Genomic DNA, 15,809 nt, shown 5'->3' on the forward strand with positions numbered 1-15,809 from the left:
ACTACATCAAGCTCCCTGGAATAGTAGGAGGGGAAGAAGCCCTGAAATTGACCTGATGATTGGGAAATATCTGTTAAATGCTTTTGTAACTTCCTCACTGTCAACTCAACAGGGAAGCACTGCTATCCAGGCCTCCCATTTGCCTGAGATTCAGGAGCTTCTAAATCAAGAAAGGAAGAAACCAAGCATACTATTTACGAGCTTCTTCCCCCTTGCTGCTTTAAGTCACTGTGAAATAAACCTGTTGGTTACCGCGCTGGGGCAACGCTGGGGAAGATTATACCGCTTCGCGGGAACCAGCAAGACCTGCCTTCCGCGCCTCCTAGCGGATCTGTGTGTGGGTACACCCCACGCTACACGTTGCAGAAAAGCTGGCCACCGGCAGGCAGCGCCGCATCCTAATGCCATCTGCGCGCATAGCCTCGACAGGGCTCTTCGATCGCCTCAAGAAGGCAGTGGCACCCCACTCCAGTACTCTTGCCTGGAAAATCCCATGGACAGAGGAGCTTGGAAGGCTGCAGTCCATGGGGTCGCTAAGACTCGGACACCACTGAGCGACTTCACTTCCACTTTTCACTTTCATGCATTGGAGAAGGAAATGGCAACCCACTCCAGTGTTCTTGCCTGGAGAATCCCAGGGACAGGGGAGCCTGGTGGGCTGCCGTCTGTGGGGGTCGCACAGAGTCGGACACGACTGAAGCGACTTAGCAGCAGCAGCAGCAGCAGCAGCAGTCCCTACCCAGCGACCAGTCAGGGCTTCAGGCGGGGTGATTCCACCCCAGGTTACAGCGTCTGAGCCCTTAGCATCCTATCAGACTGGGTACCGGCAGCAGCCATTTCAACCTGCGCTGGGAGCGCACGTGTCTTTGGAACCATCCGTGGCGGTGCAACTTCCCCAGGGAACCAAGTGTAGTTTCGCCCTACGACTCGGTTCAGGTAGCTGGATCCAGCGCATGAATGGACAGGATGTTTGGCGCTGGTGGAGCCACTGGGACCCGAGAGAAGGTGTTGGAGTGCTTTGAGATCCTAGTACCGGAGGCGCCGCCGGTACTCTGAGAGATTGTAAAGTACCTGCTCAGGGTTTCGACGGAGATCCCTTGGCTGTCGGGGGCCAAGACGCCTGTTGAGTTCCCGAACCTTCGATGATGCTGGGCTGGGGAGGATCTCCCCCGAGAGGTGTCAGGGGTACTGAGAACAGAGGTTAGGCATCCTGGATATACTGAGTCAGGAGTGCCTCCAGGATGGAGGCGAAGAATCGGTTGTTGTGGAAGTTCAGGGGTGGATGGCTAAGCATTTTAGAAAGGGGGTTGGAGGGGGATGGTCTTGAGTAGGGTTTCCCAGGCAAGTGGCTGTTTGGGGGCAGGCGGCTCTTCAGAGGGAGCATCCGGAGTGGGGTTTACTAGGAGAGGTGGCTGTCCTGTGGGTTCTGGGGAGTAAACTAGTTGGGAGATCCCTAGGGGAGGTGGCTGGCTTAGAAATCCGGGAGGAAACTGGTTATGTTTCTCCCTCTCCTTCAGTGGAAGCGACTATCTCAAGGAACTGCAGGTCCGGTAGATTCCCGCTCATCTCCAGTGTCTCAGAAGTATCTCAAAATTTCTAGGACGGCCGCTCAGCAACCCCGGGGCCTGCGGTGGTAGCCCTAGTCCTAGATGATTTGGGGTTCCTGGAAAGGGGACAGCTGAGGCATACATGAGTCGGGAGAGAAACGCACGGTCTTCTCACGGCCCTCGGGGTTTGTTTCAGAGTCCGACCCAGCAGATCTGTCCGCGGAGTCTCAGGGAGGGGAATCCAGGAGCCCCCACCCCGCCCCCAGGCACGCCGGGACTGCGCGTCGGGCCCCGCCCCGCGCGCCGCACCTTAAAGGGCTCGAAGGCCGGGGCACACCGCGGCGGCCACGGTCATGGAGGGCGCGTTTGCGGCAAACTGGAGCGCGGAGGCGGTCAACGGGAGCGCGGCGCCTCCGGGAACCGAGGGCAATCGCACTGCCGGGCCGCCACAGCGCAACGAGGCCCTGGCGCGGGTGGAGGTGGCCGTGCTGTCCCTCATCCTGTTCCTGGCGCTGAGCGGCAACGCGTGCGTGCTGCTGGCGCTGCGCACCACGCGCCACAAGCACTCGCGCCTCTTCTTCTTCATGAAGCACCTGAGCATAGCCGACCTGGTGGTGGCGGTGTTCCAGGTGCTGCCGCAGCTTCTGTGGGACATCACGTTCCGTTTCTACGGGCCCGACCTGCTGTGCCGCCTCGTCAAGTACCTGCAGGTGGTGGGCATGTTCGCGTCCACCTACCTGCTGCTGCTCATGTCGCTCGACCGCTGCCTGGCCATCTGCCAGCCGCTGCGCTCGCTGCGCCGCCGCACCGACCGCCTGGCGGTACTCGCCACCTGGCTCGGCTGCCTGGTGGCCAGCGCGCCGCAGGTGCACATCTTCTCGCTGCGCGAGGTGGCCGACGGCGTCTTCGACTGCTGGGCCGTTTTCATTCAGCCCTGGGGGCCCAAGGCCTACATCACGTGGATCACGCTCGCCGTCTACATTGTGCCGGTCATCGTGCTTGCCGCCTGCTACGGCCTTATCAGCTTCAAGATCTGGCAGAACTTACGGCTCAAGACGGAGGCGGCGGCGGCAGAGGCTGCCGAGGGGGCTGAGGGCGCGGCGGCAGACTGCGCGGGGCGCGCGGCTCTGGCCCGCGTCAGCAACGTCAAGCTCATCTCTAAGGCTAAGATCCGCACGGTCAAGATGACCTTCATCGTCGTGCTGGCCTTCATCGTGTGCTGGACGCCATTCTTTTTCGTGCAGATGTGGAGTGTCTGGGATGCCGATGCGCCCAAGGAAGGTAGCGCGGGCGGAAACACCGGGAGGAGGGAGCGCGGCGGGCGTGGCCCTGGTCCTGCTGTCCCTGTCCAGGGTTTGGCGGGCTTCGTAGATTGTTCTGAGCCTTGGCCACATCATCTGCTGGCCAAGTGATTTGGGGCATAACTTCCCTGAGCCTTGACTTCCCTTTCTGTAAAATAGCAAAGATGATAATCCAGTTTCCCCCTGCAGTTGTTTAGTTGCTAACCAGTGTCCGACTCTTTTGCGACCCCCATGGATCGTAGCCCGCCGGGCTCCTCTGCCCAGGGGATTTCCCAGCTAAGAATACTGGAGTGGGTTGCCATTTCCTTTTCTAGGGGATCTTCCCAACTCAGGGATCCAACCGGAGTCTTCTGCATTAGCAGGTGGATTCTTCATCACTGAGCCACCAGGGAAGCCCCCTCTTCAACAGTAGGGGAATGAAATGAGAAAATGCACGTAAAATCCCTACCACAGTCTTTAGGCCACATGGGGTATCTGATTCACTGTTATGGACCAGAAAATTGAGCTTCCAATGACTTGCCTTTTCCACCTGAGGAGCGATGCGGGGAGGTGACTTTCTGACCCAGGCCCAATCTCCTACCACGTTAAGTTCACTTCCCTTGAACTTCCACTTTAAGTTCAAGTCAGTGTGAACCCGGGAGACCTGGTTTGGATCAGAGCAGCGGCAGATGGTTGCTTGGATTCTTCCAACCGCGCCTGAGAAGGTGTGGGGCGGGGCGCCGTCAGTGGGCGGAGACTGGGAATCCCTTGCCGAGTGGAGGAGGCGAGTTGCGCCCCTCGCCCTCTCCCTAGCCGCGAGGTGGAGAGGTGAGTATTGCGGCGCTGTCAGCGCCCAGGAACCCAGACAGTGCTTCTGCTGAGGGGTGGGGGCAAGCAGGGAAGGGAGCGAACAGGACGCAAACTTTCTCATTTGTCTCGGGAGCCCGGGTGATTCTGGTAGGCGGGGAACGCGCGCTCCCCAGACTGGAGGACAGACAGGGTCAGAACTGAGGGTGGCTGGTGAAACCGGGAGGGGAAGGTGGGGTGGGATGCTGTGAGGAGGGATCCAGGGGGGCAGAGCATCTGGGGCGCTGGCTTGTGGCCGATGCTTTGCGCCTTCAGCCTTCATCCCTGACAGTTCCGGTCGCTCCTGTGCAGCAGGAGGGGTGATCTGTGGCGGTGAATGACTTACGCCTTTTGGTTCGAAGGTCATCTCAATGCGCTGGAATGCCGGCGGCTCAACTGCTTGTAAGGAAAGACTGAGGGGCTTGCTTTCAGCCGTTCTGTCAGTGAGAAAGCAAACTTATCCCATTTCTGGATAAAATCACTACTGCTTCCAGCAGTCTCCAACATGGCAGCCAACCCGTGGAAGCTGAAATCATCATTCAGCTCGCTAACTTTGCTTTGCCCACAGGTCAGGGACTAACTGAGCAGCTGGAGAAATCACATGTGGCTTGTCAGCTAGCCTTGTGGCCCCCACAGAACTCTTTCCTTAGGTCTCGCTCCCCGCTGCCGGTCCCTGGAAACCCAGCTGATCCTTTTCTATCTCTCCCCGCCTACACCTTCACTCACACCAAGCTCTGCCTTTATTGGTTTAGAGCTCACCTTGTTCCAAAAGTAACTTGAGGAGGGGGCTCAAAGATTCAGGTCCCAGGCATGATGAAATAGATACAGGAAAATGGGAAGAAAGGGGGGAAAAGGATAGAAGTATAATAATAGCAATAATAAAGCCTCTGTGTGTGTTGGGGGGGGGGGTCGCTGCGCAAGAGGCTTCCTTTTCATAAGAGCCAAAGCAAAGAGGAAAACTCTCAATTTCAGTATTTTCATTGTTCAGAGCAGAAACTAGAGGAGAAAAAAGCAAGAGGAGGGCTGTGATAATTTAATGAGCGCCCCCCTCCCAGTAGCCACATGTTATTGGGACCCTGCTTTGGTGAGTCTGGTAAGTCTGCAGAAGAAGGGCTGGGACCAGACAGCCCTAGCAGGTTTGGACAAGCACCGGATGGAACCTTCAAGATCAAATTGCACAGCCAAAAGATTTGGCACCAACCTTTCCCCTTGAACTCTGTGGAACTTGCTTGGCGGCTGGTAACAGGGACTCTGACCCCGAGCTGCTTCTCTGGGGGAAGATGAAGACAGATGGATGTATCCAGTTGGTCAAGACAGCAGGCAGGCCTGTAGGTCCCCAGGTCTTGGTGCAGGGTAACAGCAGATGTTGGAGCAGGTGTCAGCCTGTGTTTGGAGCCCACCCATCCACTTTCTCTTGTGTGTCCTTGAGCTGATGATTTTTCCTTTCTGAGCCCAGCCTCCTCCTCTGTTATAATGAGGACAGCAGCTCTACTCATGGGGCTGTTGTGAGGATGACATGGTGTGACCCATGGCACCTGGGGACCACATGATCAATGTCATTTTGCGTTCCCCCCATTCTGGTTGTTAAAAGTTTTGTTTTCATTCTTGGGATTGGCTTTGAGAATCTTGGCAGTCAGAGGAAATAGACATTTATTCCAGTCAGAGGAAATGGACATTTCTCACTCAAGAGCCTGGGTGGTGGGCGGGGGGGGGGGGTGTGTTGGCAGAGTCTGCTGGACAGTAGGTAGTGTGTCCAGGAGGGTTGGTACGTGGAGACGCTTGTTAAAAGCCAGAGAGGTGGACTGTGAGCCTTGTCACAGGGGAATGCCACCTCTCCTGTTCTCTGGTGGGTGTCCATTACCTAGCGCACGGCTGGCCACCCACTGGAGGGCACCCAATGCTAGCTGAATAAATATGTGGGTTATGGGAGGAGGAAGGTGCATAAGATGGGGCAGGGATGGGTGTGTAGAGTTGAACTAAAGATAAATAAGACTTTATGCAGACCTCTGGCCATAGAATTGGCTACTCAGTGAGGAAGTGCGCCCCCCACCACTCGGCATAATCAAATATCTGCCAGGGTATTTTGCCAGGGGAAAGGTTGAAATGCACAGGTTGAATGAAAGGCCTGGTTGTGTTTCCCCATCTGTAAAACGAGCAGCAGTCACCCTGGATGGTTGATAATCCTGCCTGGGGCTGTTTGCTGGGGTTGAGATTAGGCTTCATGCTGTGGGGAGGGCGGCAGGGGCTGGTGGCATAGAGCCTGGCGTGCAGCAAGCACTGTCAGTGCTTTCCAAAGGGGAAGCTTTCAAGACGCGTCAGTCACGGAGTCCGTCCATACAGCCAGGGGAGTGTGGATTGCTGGGCTCAGGAGTGCATTTTCACAGAGAGACTGCAGTTTTCATTGAGTGGTGGCAAGTCCAGTAAAGCTGGGAACAAGAGTGTTAAGAGGTCAAGGGGAATTAAGGTTTTCCCCAGAGGAAGCAGTATGACACAAGGTGGGGAGAGTCTAGCTCTGAGTTTTGGAAGCCCAAGGGGACCGTTTCGGATGAGTGGGTGGCAGAGTGTTGTAACCAGGTGGTCTTCCTGTGATTCTGATTCCAGGCCACTGAGGGGCAGCCTCTGCCAGCACCTCCCTCCGTGCTCTGCTGGAACGCTGGTGCCTCCCCCGCTCTCCAGACGCTTCAGTACCAGGGGCCTCTGCCTTCCTCGGCCCACGCCTCACGCTGTAATGGCCACACCTACTCATTCTGTTTCTTTCTCTTTATCCCCACCTGACCTTAATATTTGAGTGCGAAGTCATTTTTCCCAGAGGGAATTGCATTTGCGTTCAGTCATCTTGTTAGGGGCCCATCTCCCATCATCAAGCTGAGAAATTGTCTTTTTGCCTTTCCAACACACTGGTGGTGGTGACTTGTTTATCAGGACTTCCTGTCTGCTAATTTCATGCTTCACTTCAATTTAGTCCCTTATTGGACATTTCCCATTTTCCAGCCTCTGCTAGTGGCCAAGGACAGAGCCACAGAGGTCATACAGTGCTCAACCACAGATTATAAGCAGAAGTAATTACAATATGAAGGGATGATGCTGTAAGAGTTGTATTCATTTGTCAGAAGTACTGTGAGTGCCCCCAGGATTCATTGATTCTAGCTCCCTGGGAAAAAAATCAGGATCAGAGAGGAATCAACATTTGAAAAGGATTTTGAAGGATGAGTAGGAGCTGGTTATGCAAAGAAACATATGCACATTGCCTGATGAGATCATTGGAATACTTCTCAGACTTCATTTTGTACATAGAATCATGTGGGAGAACTTGTTAAATTGCAGATTTTGATTCAGCACATCTGGGTGGGGCCCGTGAGACTGCATTTCCTAGGTGATGCCAGTGCAGGGCCCTTGACTGCACATTGAGTAATGAGGCTTTAAAAAGCTTTAATGTATTATCTCTGTTTCTTAAACGTATGGCTTGCCTTTGCATGAGTGGCCCAAGTTGGTGGCAGGGTCCTGTCATTCTCCAAAGGGTAAGGAAAGGCTCTCTGTTTGCAGGAAACCTCACCTCTTCTGATTCTAGAACATGGTTATTTCTCAGGTCCTTCCTGGTAGGCCCCACATGTCCCCAGATTTGAACAGTGGCATCACGGAAGACTATTTAAAGCTCTGTAGTCCACAAGTTTAGCTCTTTTTCTTGACCTTATACATGGTGAGATCACATACCTGTGACTTTTACAATTCCAGTGTTGTAAAATGGTGGTCTTTCCAAAGACAGAGCCTTGGAAAACATACTCATATTCAATCTTTCTGTACATGTACATCCAGAAATCATTTTGTAAAAAAGCCTCTGTACACCACACCTCCCAAATTCTCCTATAGCTCCTGTAGGGATAAGGGATTTAGTCCTTATGAGAGATGCCTGAGTTGGGAGCCATGGGTTGGGGTAGGGTTGGGGAGGGGAGACCTTGAACTGAGTGAGTGGTTTCTGGAGGAGAGCCTCTTAGAAAGGTTGATGAGCTTGATCAGATTCAACTGAGCCATAGGCCTTTGAATTGTAAGTGACACGTGTTCGTTGCCTCAGGAACAGCACAGCCAGAGGGGAGAGGCCATGGCCAGCTGCCCGTCAGCTGTTCCGGGCTAATTTGGGCCCAGGGTGACAGTGGTGGTGACAGGCGGGGGCAGTACCGGGAAATCCGCATGGGGGACTTCGTGAGGCTTGAGGAAAGCCAGGCTGGTGGGCGGGTGGACCAGTGGGACACCCTGTCCTCGCCTGGCCCTCGGCCACCCACTTCCTCCGTGAGTCATGGTTCTGGGTGGAAGTTCAGCATGGTGTCTGTCTCCTGGGGGTGGTAAATGCCCAGCAGGGGATGTTTGCAGTTGGCACATGGCCCTTTCTGCTCAGTTCTACTGCTTGGCATGTAGGAGCCCCCACTTGAAGATTACCCCTAGTGCCCTGCCTTGCGCTCATTGCCCGTCTGCCAATGCTCCCACTCCCCACTGACTAGAAGGCATGTCTTGCTTCTCTCCTTCTCACCTGGATTTGTAAATCCCTTGAGGGCAGGTCCCCAGGGTTGCTTGGGTGGCTGGCACTGAGTAGATACAGCAGGGGAGGAAGCATGGACATCTGATCTCTTCCTCCGCCCCTCCCTCCCTTTCCTGAGAAATGCCCTGAGCTCAGGCCAGGCAGGTGTGAGGCCCAATCCCTGGTTCATGCCTCCCGCTCAGCCCCTCTTCTCTGCAGGACCAAAGAGAGTGGTTTGCAAGCCTTTAGAGCTTGGGCCTTGAGGGACAGGTGTTCCTTTTGCTGAGGGGGATAGAAAACATGGACGAGAGCCAGCTCACCTGGTGGAGACCCTGAAATCCCTTTCTCACCCATGGCTGCACCCCTCTTCCCTGTTGGGTTTCTTATGGCAGAGTAAAGTTTTCCACAGCAGACCATCCCGAGTTCCTCTGGGGTCATGTAATCCAATCTCAGGGCTCTGGGTTTTGAGTTTTGGGGGGTTTTTTAGGTCATGGAAAAAAGGGCAAAGAACAGTTTCTTGAATTGAACTCAAGAGTGATAAAAAATTCTGCAGTTGATCACATTTCATATCTGTAAATAGTAATATGATAACTTGAATAAACACGTTGCCATTCACAATGCCTTTCCACACAATTTTTTTTCCCCCAATTTTCTCAAAGTCCTAGTGGGTGTCACCTCCACTTCAAGGTAAGGCTGTTAAGGTTCAGACAGTAGACGTGGCTCAGAGAATGAATAGGTAGGAAGGGGGTTCACACCCCATGGGTTTGCGTCTGGGTCCTCTGTAAGGGGCTCCCCATGGGCCTGACCCCCAAGGAGATGCTGGCTGCTGACCACTCTCTTGGATGAGTCTGTAGATTCTGATTTCCACACCCTCCTTTTGTCCAAACTGACTTCCCCATCGCTCTGCTCTAGCATAACCAGGGCCAGAATCACAGGAACTTGGGAGGTGGGCTGATCCTTCAGAGCAGACAGGGGAGCCAGCCTGGGGGCCCTGGCATGAAGCAGGCACTGGATCTGGGCTGCCTGGGACAGAGTGTTACCCTCTGGCTGAAGGGAGTGTCCCCAGAGAAACTCCGCTGAGGGCTTGCTTGCTATTCTCTGGCAGCTCTGGGCTGAGTGCCTGGGTCCTAACACGGGACCCCAAGTGGCCACTGCAGCATCCGCTGCCAGCCTGCTGGACTCCACTGGGGCAGCGCCGCTCTCAGTCACCTTTTCAGTCAGTGCTTGATTGCAGCAACCCACTGGGCGGCTATGTTTCGAAAGGAGACGGTCAACACAGTGAGGATTTCAGCGTAGAAGACCACCACCAGGAAAGTGGTGTGGCCCTGGGACTTGGAGCTAGAGTGCAGGCGAGCAGAAAGCAGGGAGGGTGATTTTACAGCGCTCTTCCCAGCTGGAGTATCCAGCTGTGTGTGAGCAAAGCAGAAGACCCTACCTCTGAGATCTGCATGCAAGATCAGATATTCCTGGGCTAAGAGCATCTTCGTAAGTCAGCTGGAATAAGTCTGGAGCCTTCTCCTCCCCTGCTGGGTCACTCATTCAGAACAGCATGGACTTAGACGAGCCCAGACGGCCCCCTGGCGCGGGGTCACGATCGCAGCTGCCGCGCATCGGCCACTTGTAGCATCAGGTGCTTTTCCGCCCTTGCTGTGCTCCTGTGAGATTTGGGGACTCTCGTTATCGTCATTCAGAGATGAGAAAACAGCAGTTTCTTGGGGAGTTGAAGTATTTCTGGCTGGCAGGGCTACAAGCTAGGTCTGGCAGCTTCTACCTCTGTGTGCTTGGATACTCTTTGAGTGGAGGCAGTTGATACTTGCGAGGTCGGGAAGGAATGAGCAGGTGGCCTTGCGGATGGAAGCATGTGGTAGGGAAGCTTCGGATGGGAGAAAGGACGAGGGACGTTCCAGGGCCGGGCTGAGCATGTGCTCAGAGCACCAATGTGGGAGGAAGGCAGGCTTGGTCTCTGTGGTCCTCCGTGTTGTGGCACAGCACCTGGTCCCTCCTCTCAGGAGGTGAGGCTTCATGCTGCGATAGTGATGCCGTGTTCTCCCTTCTTGCCCCTCCACCTCCAGCCTCGGCTTTCATCATCGCCATGCTTCTGGCCAGCCTCAACAGCTGCTGCAACCCCTGGATCTACATGCTCTTCACGGGCCACCTCTTCCAAGACCTTGTGCAGCGCTTCCTCTGCTGCTCATTCCGCCGCCTGAAAGGCAGCCAGCCTGGGGAGACGAGCGTCAGCAAAAAGATCCATTCGTACACCTTTGTCCTGAGCCGGCACAGCTCCAGCCAGAGAAGCTGCTCGCAGCCATCCACGGTGTGACTGATCGGGCCAGGGCCGCCCTCCTTGGCTTCGACTGTGCGACAGCGACAGTCTGGCTCTTGGTGGCTGTGTACATGTGTGTACAAGGTACCTTCCAGTTTGTACCCCCCTGCACCTTGGGCAGCTGGAGTTGGGTGGGGAAGCAACCCCCACGGGGAAGATGGTAGGGTGACTCAACCATCAAGCCAAGCCCCAGATCTTCCGTGGGCCCCCATGGGTACTCCTGCCCTGACCCCACTGCTGCCTTCCTTTAACAGTAAGTCCCCTACATAAGAATGAGTTCTGTTCTGAGAGCACGTTTGTAAGTCTCATTTGTTAGTAAATCCAACAAAGTTAGCCTGGGTACCCAGCTCACACAGTCAGCTATATAGTGCTGTACTAGTATACCATACAGTATAGCGCTGTATGCAGCCCTGCACTGTGCTAGTATGTTACTGTGCTGAATAGGCTTGTAATACTTTTCACACAAGTAATACATACAAGGCAGAAAGTAAAACACTTCAGTCTTAGAGTACCTTGAAAAGTACACCTGGAATACAGGGGCAGAAAGTAAAACATTTCAGTCTTATAGTAGAGTACCTTGAAAAGTACACCTGAAATACAAGGGCTGGCATGCCTCTTTGAAAGTGTGCAACTAGAAGGTTTGTGTGTCGAGGACTTACTGTATTCTGGGATCTTGAGAAAGGTAGTAAGTATAAGATTGGTGACCAGGTGGGTACAGAAGCCTAGTGTTCTGAGCTTGGGGTGAGGAATAGGGCCTTGCTGGTGGTGGTGCTAATATCCTCCCGGCCTCAAAGAGCTTTTGCCTTTGAGTGGACTGGTGCTAGCATCCTTGAGCACCAGCTTATCTGGTGGTGGCCCTAGAGCAGGGGATTCTCTTAGGAGACTGTCTGGCACAGGCAGCCAAGTAAAACTGAGGTGAAAAATGTTATGCTAATACTTCAGAAGCATTTGGGAAAGAAAAAGGAAATAAAAGACATCTAAATTTGTAAAAGAAGTAAAATTCCTTACAGATGACGCTATTTTGTACATAGAAAATTCTAAGGAATTCATGCACGCGTGCACATACACAAACCCAGTAAAACTAATACATGAATTCAGGGTTGTGGGATACAAAGTCAATATAAAAATCAGTTGTTTCCCTTTACCCTGGCAATGAACAATGTGAAAATAAAATTCAGAAATAATTCTGTTTGTAATAGTATCAGAGAGAATAGGAATAAATTTAATGAAAGAAGTGCAAGACATATCCTGAAAACTACAAAGTATAGTTGAAAGACATTGAAGGCTTAAATAAATGGGATGGCATCCTATGTTTATGGATCAGAGACATAAATATTGTTAACAATACTCTTCAACTTCATATACAGATTCAGTGTAATCCCTATCAAAATCCTAGCTAGCTTTTTTATACAAATTGATAAGCTGATCCTGAAATTCACATGGAAATGCCAGGACCCAGATAGCCAGATAAACATTGAAAAAGGACAAAGTTGGTGCATTCACACTTCTGGTTCAAAACTTATTATAAGGCTACAGTAATCAAAAGAGTGTGGTATAGACAAAAGAAGAGGCATATAAACCAGTGGAATGGAATGGCCTTATGTTTATGGCCAATAGATTTTTGACAAGTGTGGCAAGAGAATTCAATAGGAAAGGTAGTCTTTTTGGAAAATGGTGCCAGGATAGCTGGATATCCACATGGAAAAGAATGCAGTTGGATCCCTACCTCACACTACATACAAAATTAGCTGCAAGTGCATCAACCTAAATGTAAGAGCTTAAACTATATCTTAGAAGTAAGCAGGGATGAATCTTTGTGGCCTTGGACTAGGCCATGGGTTCTTAGATACAACACCCAAAACATAAGCCCAAGGAAGAATAGATAAATTGGACCTCATCAATGGGGCACAAAACTTTTATGCTTCAGAGGGCACTATCAAGAAAGTGACAAAACAACTCAGAATGGAAGGAGATGCTTGGAAGCCATAATCTCGTGTCTAGAATATATCAAGAACTCTTACTTTTTATCAGTAAAATGCCAAATAACTCAGTTTAAAATAGGAGCAACATATTTGATAAATGAGTAAACATATTTTTGTATCTTCTACAAAGAAAAGATATAAGTGGCTCATAAGCACATGAAAAGACTCCCAGTATCCCTGTTCATGAAGGAAATGCAAATCAACACCACCATGAAATAGCAGTGCACACCCACCAAGATGGCTCTAATCAGAGAGATAGGCAATGACAGGTGGAGCGAAATTAGAACTCTCCCCCATCACTTGTGAGAAGGTAACACGGTGCAGCCACTTTGGAAAATAGTTTGGCAGTTCCTCAAAAAGTTAAACATAGAATTACCATATGAGCCAGAAATGCTACTCCTGGTTTTTACTCAAGAGAAATGAAGGCATACATATACATGAAAACTTGAATGTCAGTGTTTCTCGCACTGCGATTTATAAGAGGCAAAGATGGAAATAACCCAAATGTCTATCAGCTGACCAATGGGTAAATAAATGTGGTATGCCTATACAATGGCATATTATTCAGCTATAAAATAAAACGAAGTACTACCATATGCTTCAACATGGATGGACCTGGAAAACATAGTAAGTGAAAGAAACCTTGAGAAAAGTCACATGCTGCATGATTCCATTTATGTGAAATGTCAAGAATAGGCAAATCTGTGGAGACAAATACAGAATAGTGGTTTCCAGGGGCCAGGAACTGGGGTGAGTGGGGAGTGACTGCTAAGTTACAGGCTTTTTTGAGGGGTAGTGAAGATTTTCCGGAATTAGTGATGTATACATTTTGAAAATATGCTAAAAACTACTACATTAATGCTTAAAAAATATTTACCAACTGAATTCAGAGGCAACCAGCCTGAAGGATGAATTTCTTAGAATCTCTTACTTTTCAGAGCTTTTGCTTCCGTGTGACTCATCATTTCAGAAAAATGCATAGTTTTCTTAGTTTTCCTGTGAGAGATGGTGTTTCCAGTTTGACCAAAAGTACCAGTAGTGATAATACCTGGTGAACATGCTGTGAAATGTCTTTTCAGCCTTGAGGCACATGTGACCATGTCCAGGAAACACCTTTTGCTATTCAGCATAGGATGCTGTAGACCAGAGGTTTTCCAGCTGGGACTGGCCAGCTCATCGGCACACTGGCACTTTTTTTTTTTTTTTTTTGCACACGTATTTTTGGACTCACTGTGATACAAGAGCATTTCCTAAAGCCCCAGCTCTCCTCTCTCTACTTTCCTTTTCTCACTCTGTACTGCATTGTATACACACATACACGCACAAACACACTCGCACACAGTAGAATGAACTTTCAGGATCTTGATGTTCAGGGAGAAGAGAAGCATGTACTGAAATGCCAGTGTTCAGAGCCCCACCATTTAGCACAAGATCTTCAGTACTAACTGAAGACAGAGGACAGTGTCAACTGTGAGCCCAGAGGCGGTGCAGTGTTGCTGTGATAGGTGCCTAGTGTCAACACCAGCCAGTCCTGGCTGTTTGGGGAGCTAACTGGATGCTGATTTGGGGTCTCCGTGTCCACCTCAAAGACACCAGGGCAGCGTGGGTACAAATGCAGTGATGGCAGGGCCTGTTAGTATTTGAGCCTCTCTGCTCGCCAGCCGGAAATGCCCCAGTCTCTGCTGTCAACTAGGGAAGTTGCCATCCTAGCAGCCATCAGAGGCCACTGGGGATCAAGGAGACAGCAACTCAGTTGATTCTTCTGACCACAGGCATAACCTTGCCAAGAACCCTGGAGCTGCAAGGTTCTTGGGCATCAGAACCAGCTGGGACACTTTCCTCATTCTCTTGCAGTGAAAGCTCTGGTTGGAATCTTGTTTCTCATTATGGCACAGGATTCTGTTTTATAGCCGACCAGTGACGTTTGATTTCAGCAGCACCACTGGCTATGCACCTGTCCCCTCCCAATATTCCTGGAGAATATTTTCACAATTGACTGTTGTTTCCCCAACCCAAGCCTGGAAGAAGGTGATTAGGGGTCCAGAATTCTGCCTCAGACTGGGTTGTCTCCGTCTTCCTCCAGACCCAATGCCTGAGGTCTTCCAGCCATCTTTGCCTGCAGTTTCAGGACTGTTTACAAACCTAATGCGCCCAGTGGTACCTGGAGGTGCCAATAAATTGGAGCATGAAGATTTTCTTCTGGAATGTTTCATTGTTCTCACGTTGAAAAGTGAAATGCGAATGCTTGAAGACTCTGAGCCTTATTTCTTTATGTGCTGAAAAGAAATCTGCCACACTGTTTGGTCTTCTTGGGGGATGGCTCTACAGGATGTGACTGTTGGAGGCTGTCTTTTAAGAAGATCCTGGTTTCAAAATGCGTAACCTTTTGTGTTTAATTGCAGTGAAATGCCCCTAAGTGCAAAATGTGAATTCCTTGATTTTGTTCTACTTGGTGAATTTCTATGCTGTCTCCTGTCTGCACTAGTTGGTGAATGATGTACCCGACAATGAGCTGCCTGCTTCAGTAGTTGCTCTTTAAAAGGTACACTTAATAAATATATTTTTCCATTGATTGCTTTGCCCTGTTTCTTTCTTTTGAGAACAGTGGCCATATCTGGAGGCTTGCAGCCTTCAGTTCCCTTGCTGGGCTTCCCTTGAATCTGCATAATCTGTCTGATTGTGACACAGGTGTATCTGGGCTGTGGCAGGTGCCGGGGGGACAGGGTGGGGGTCAGCAGGAGACCTGATCCCAATCTCTTGGTTCACAGCTTCTCTCATTTATCAGAGTTCTGTTGGAAGATGCTCTAAGACCCATACAGAAACCTCCTGTATGATGTAGCCACACCCACCATCTGACTCTGGACATTACGGGAGTCTAGATTGTCCTCTTGAAGGAAGCTTAAGGCATATCTTTCTTCAAATGGGATATGGGAGCTACCTGCAGAATCACAAATGGGTTTGTGGTCATTCCTGGTCTCCACTACTAAATCACAACCTGTGTCTTAAACAGGAATACCTCATGAGCCAGATGTAGTGTATGAGAGTGGAATGCCACCCCCTTCTCTGGCCCATTCTCATCATACCCCTAGTACGCTGTTGTGACTGCTACTTTTCAGGTGGGGTCACAGAAGGAACGGCTCCCATCATAGTCTGGCCCTTAGAGAAGGAGAGTGAACTTGAAAAATTGGAGTCAGGTCAAGTTAGGTCACAGTAAATGCCAAGATGGTCAGAAGTCTCTGCATAACCCAAGACTCCAAGTCTGAAATGGTTTGCCCAACAACGTGAGAGATGTCTGAGGGGCAGGCCCTTTGAGGCGGGGGA

At 51.0% G+C, this 15,809-nt stretch overlaps 1 protein-coding gene across 2 annotated transcripts; it reads left to right on the plus strand.

Moving 5' to 3' along the window:
- Nucleotides 1-955: 955 nt before the first annotated feature.
- Nucleotides 956-15,060, plus strand: OXTR (oxytocin receptor). 2 transcript variants are annotated; one of them, XR_011250954.1, is made up of 3 exons: nucleotides 1,892-2,828; nucleotides 10,256-10,590; nucleotides 14,261-15,060. XR_011250954.1 is itself a non-coding variant. In XM_069562096.1 (2 exons), the coding sequence occupies exons 1-2, from the start codon at nucleotides 1,901-1,903 to the stop codon at nucleotides 10,501-10,503; spliced, it is 1,176 nt and encodes a 391-aa protein (XP_069418197.1). In that variant the 5' UTR covers nucleotides 956-1,900; the 3' UTR covers nucleotides 10,504-15,060. The 2 variants fall into 2 exon arrangements, 1 of the variants encoding a protein (XP_069418197.1); XM_069562096.1 differs by having other exon boundaries at nucleotides 956-2,828; nucleotides 10,256-15,060.
- The last annotated feature ends 749 nt before the right edge of the window (nucleotides 15,061-15,809 follow it).

The sequence above is a fragment of the Ovis canadensis genome, chromosome 19 (assembly GCF_042477335.2).
Source record: "Ovis canadensis isolate MfBH-ARS-UI-01 breed Bighorn chromosome 19, ARS-UI_OviCan_v2, whole genome shotgun sequence".
NCBI classification, from domain to species: Eukaryota; Metazoa; Chordata; class Mammalia; order Artiodactyla; family Bovidae; genus Ovis; species Ovis canadensis.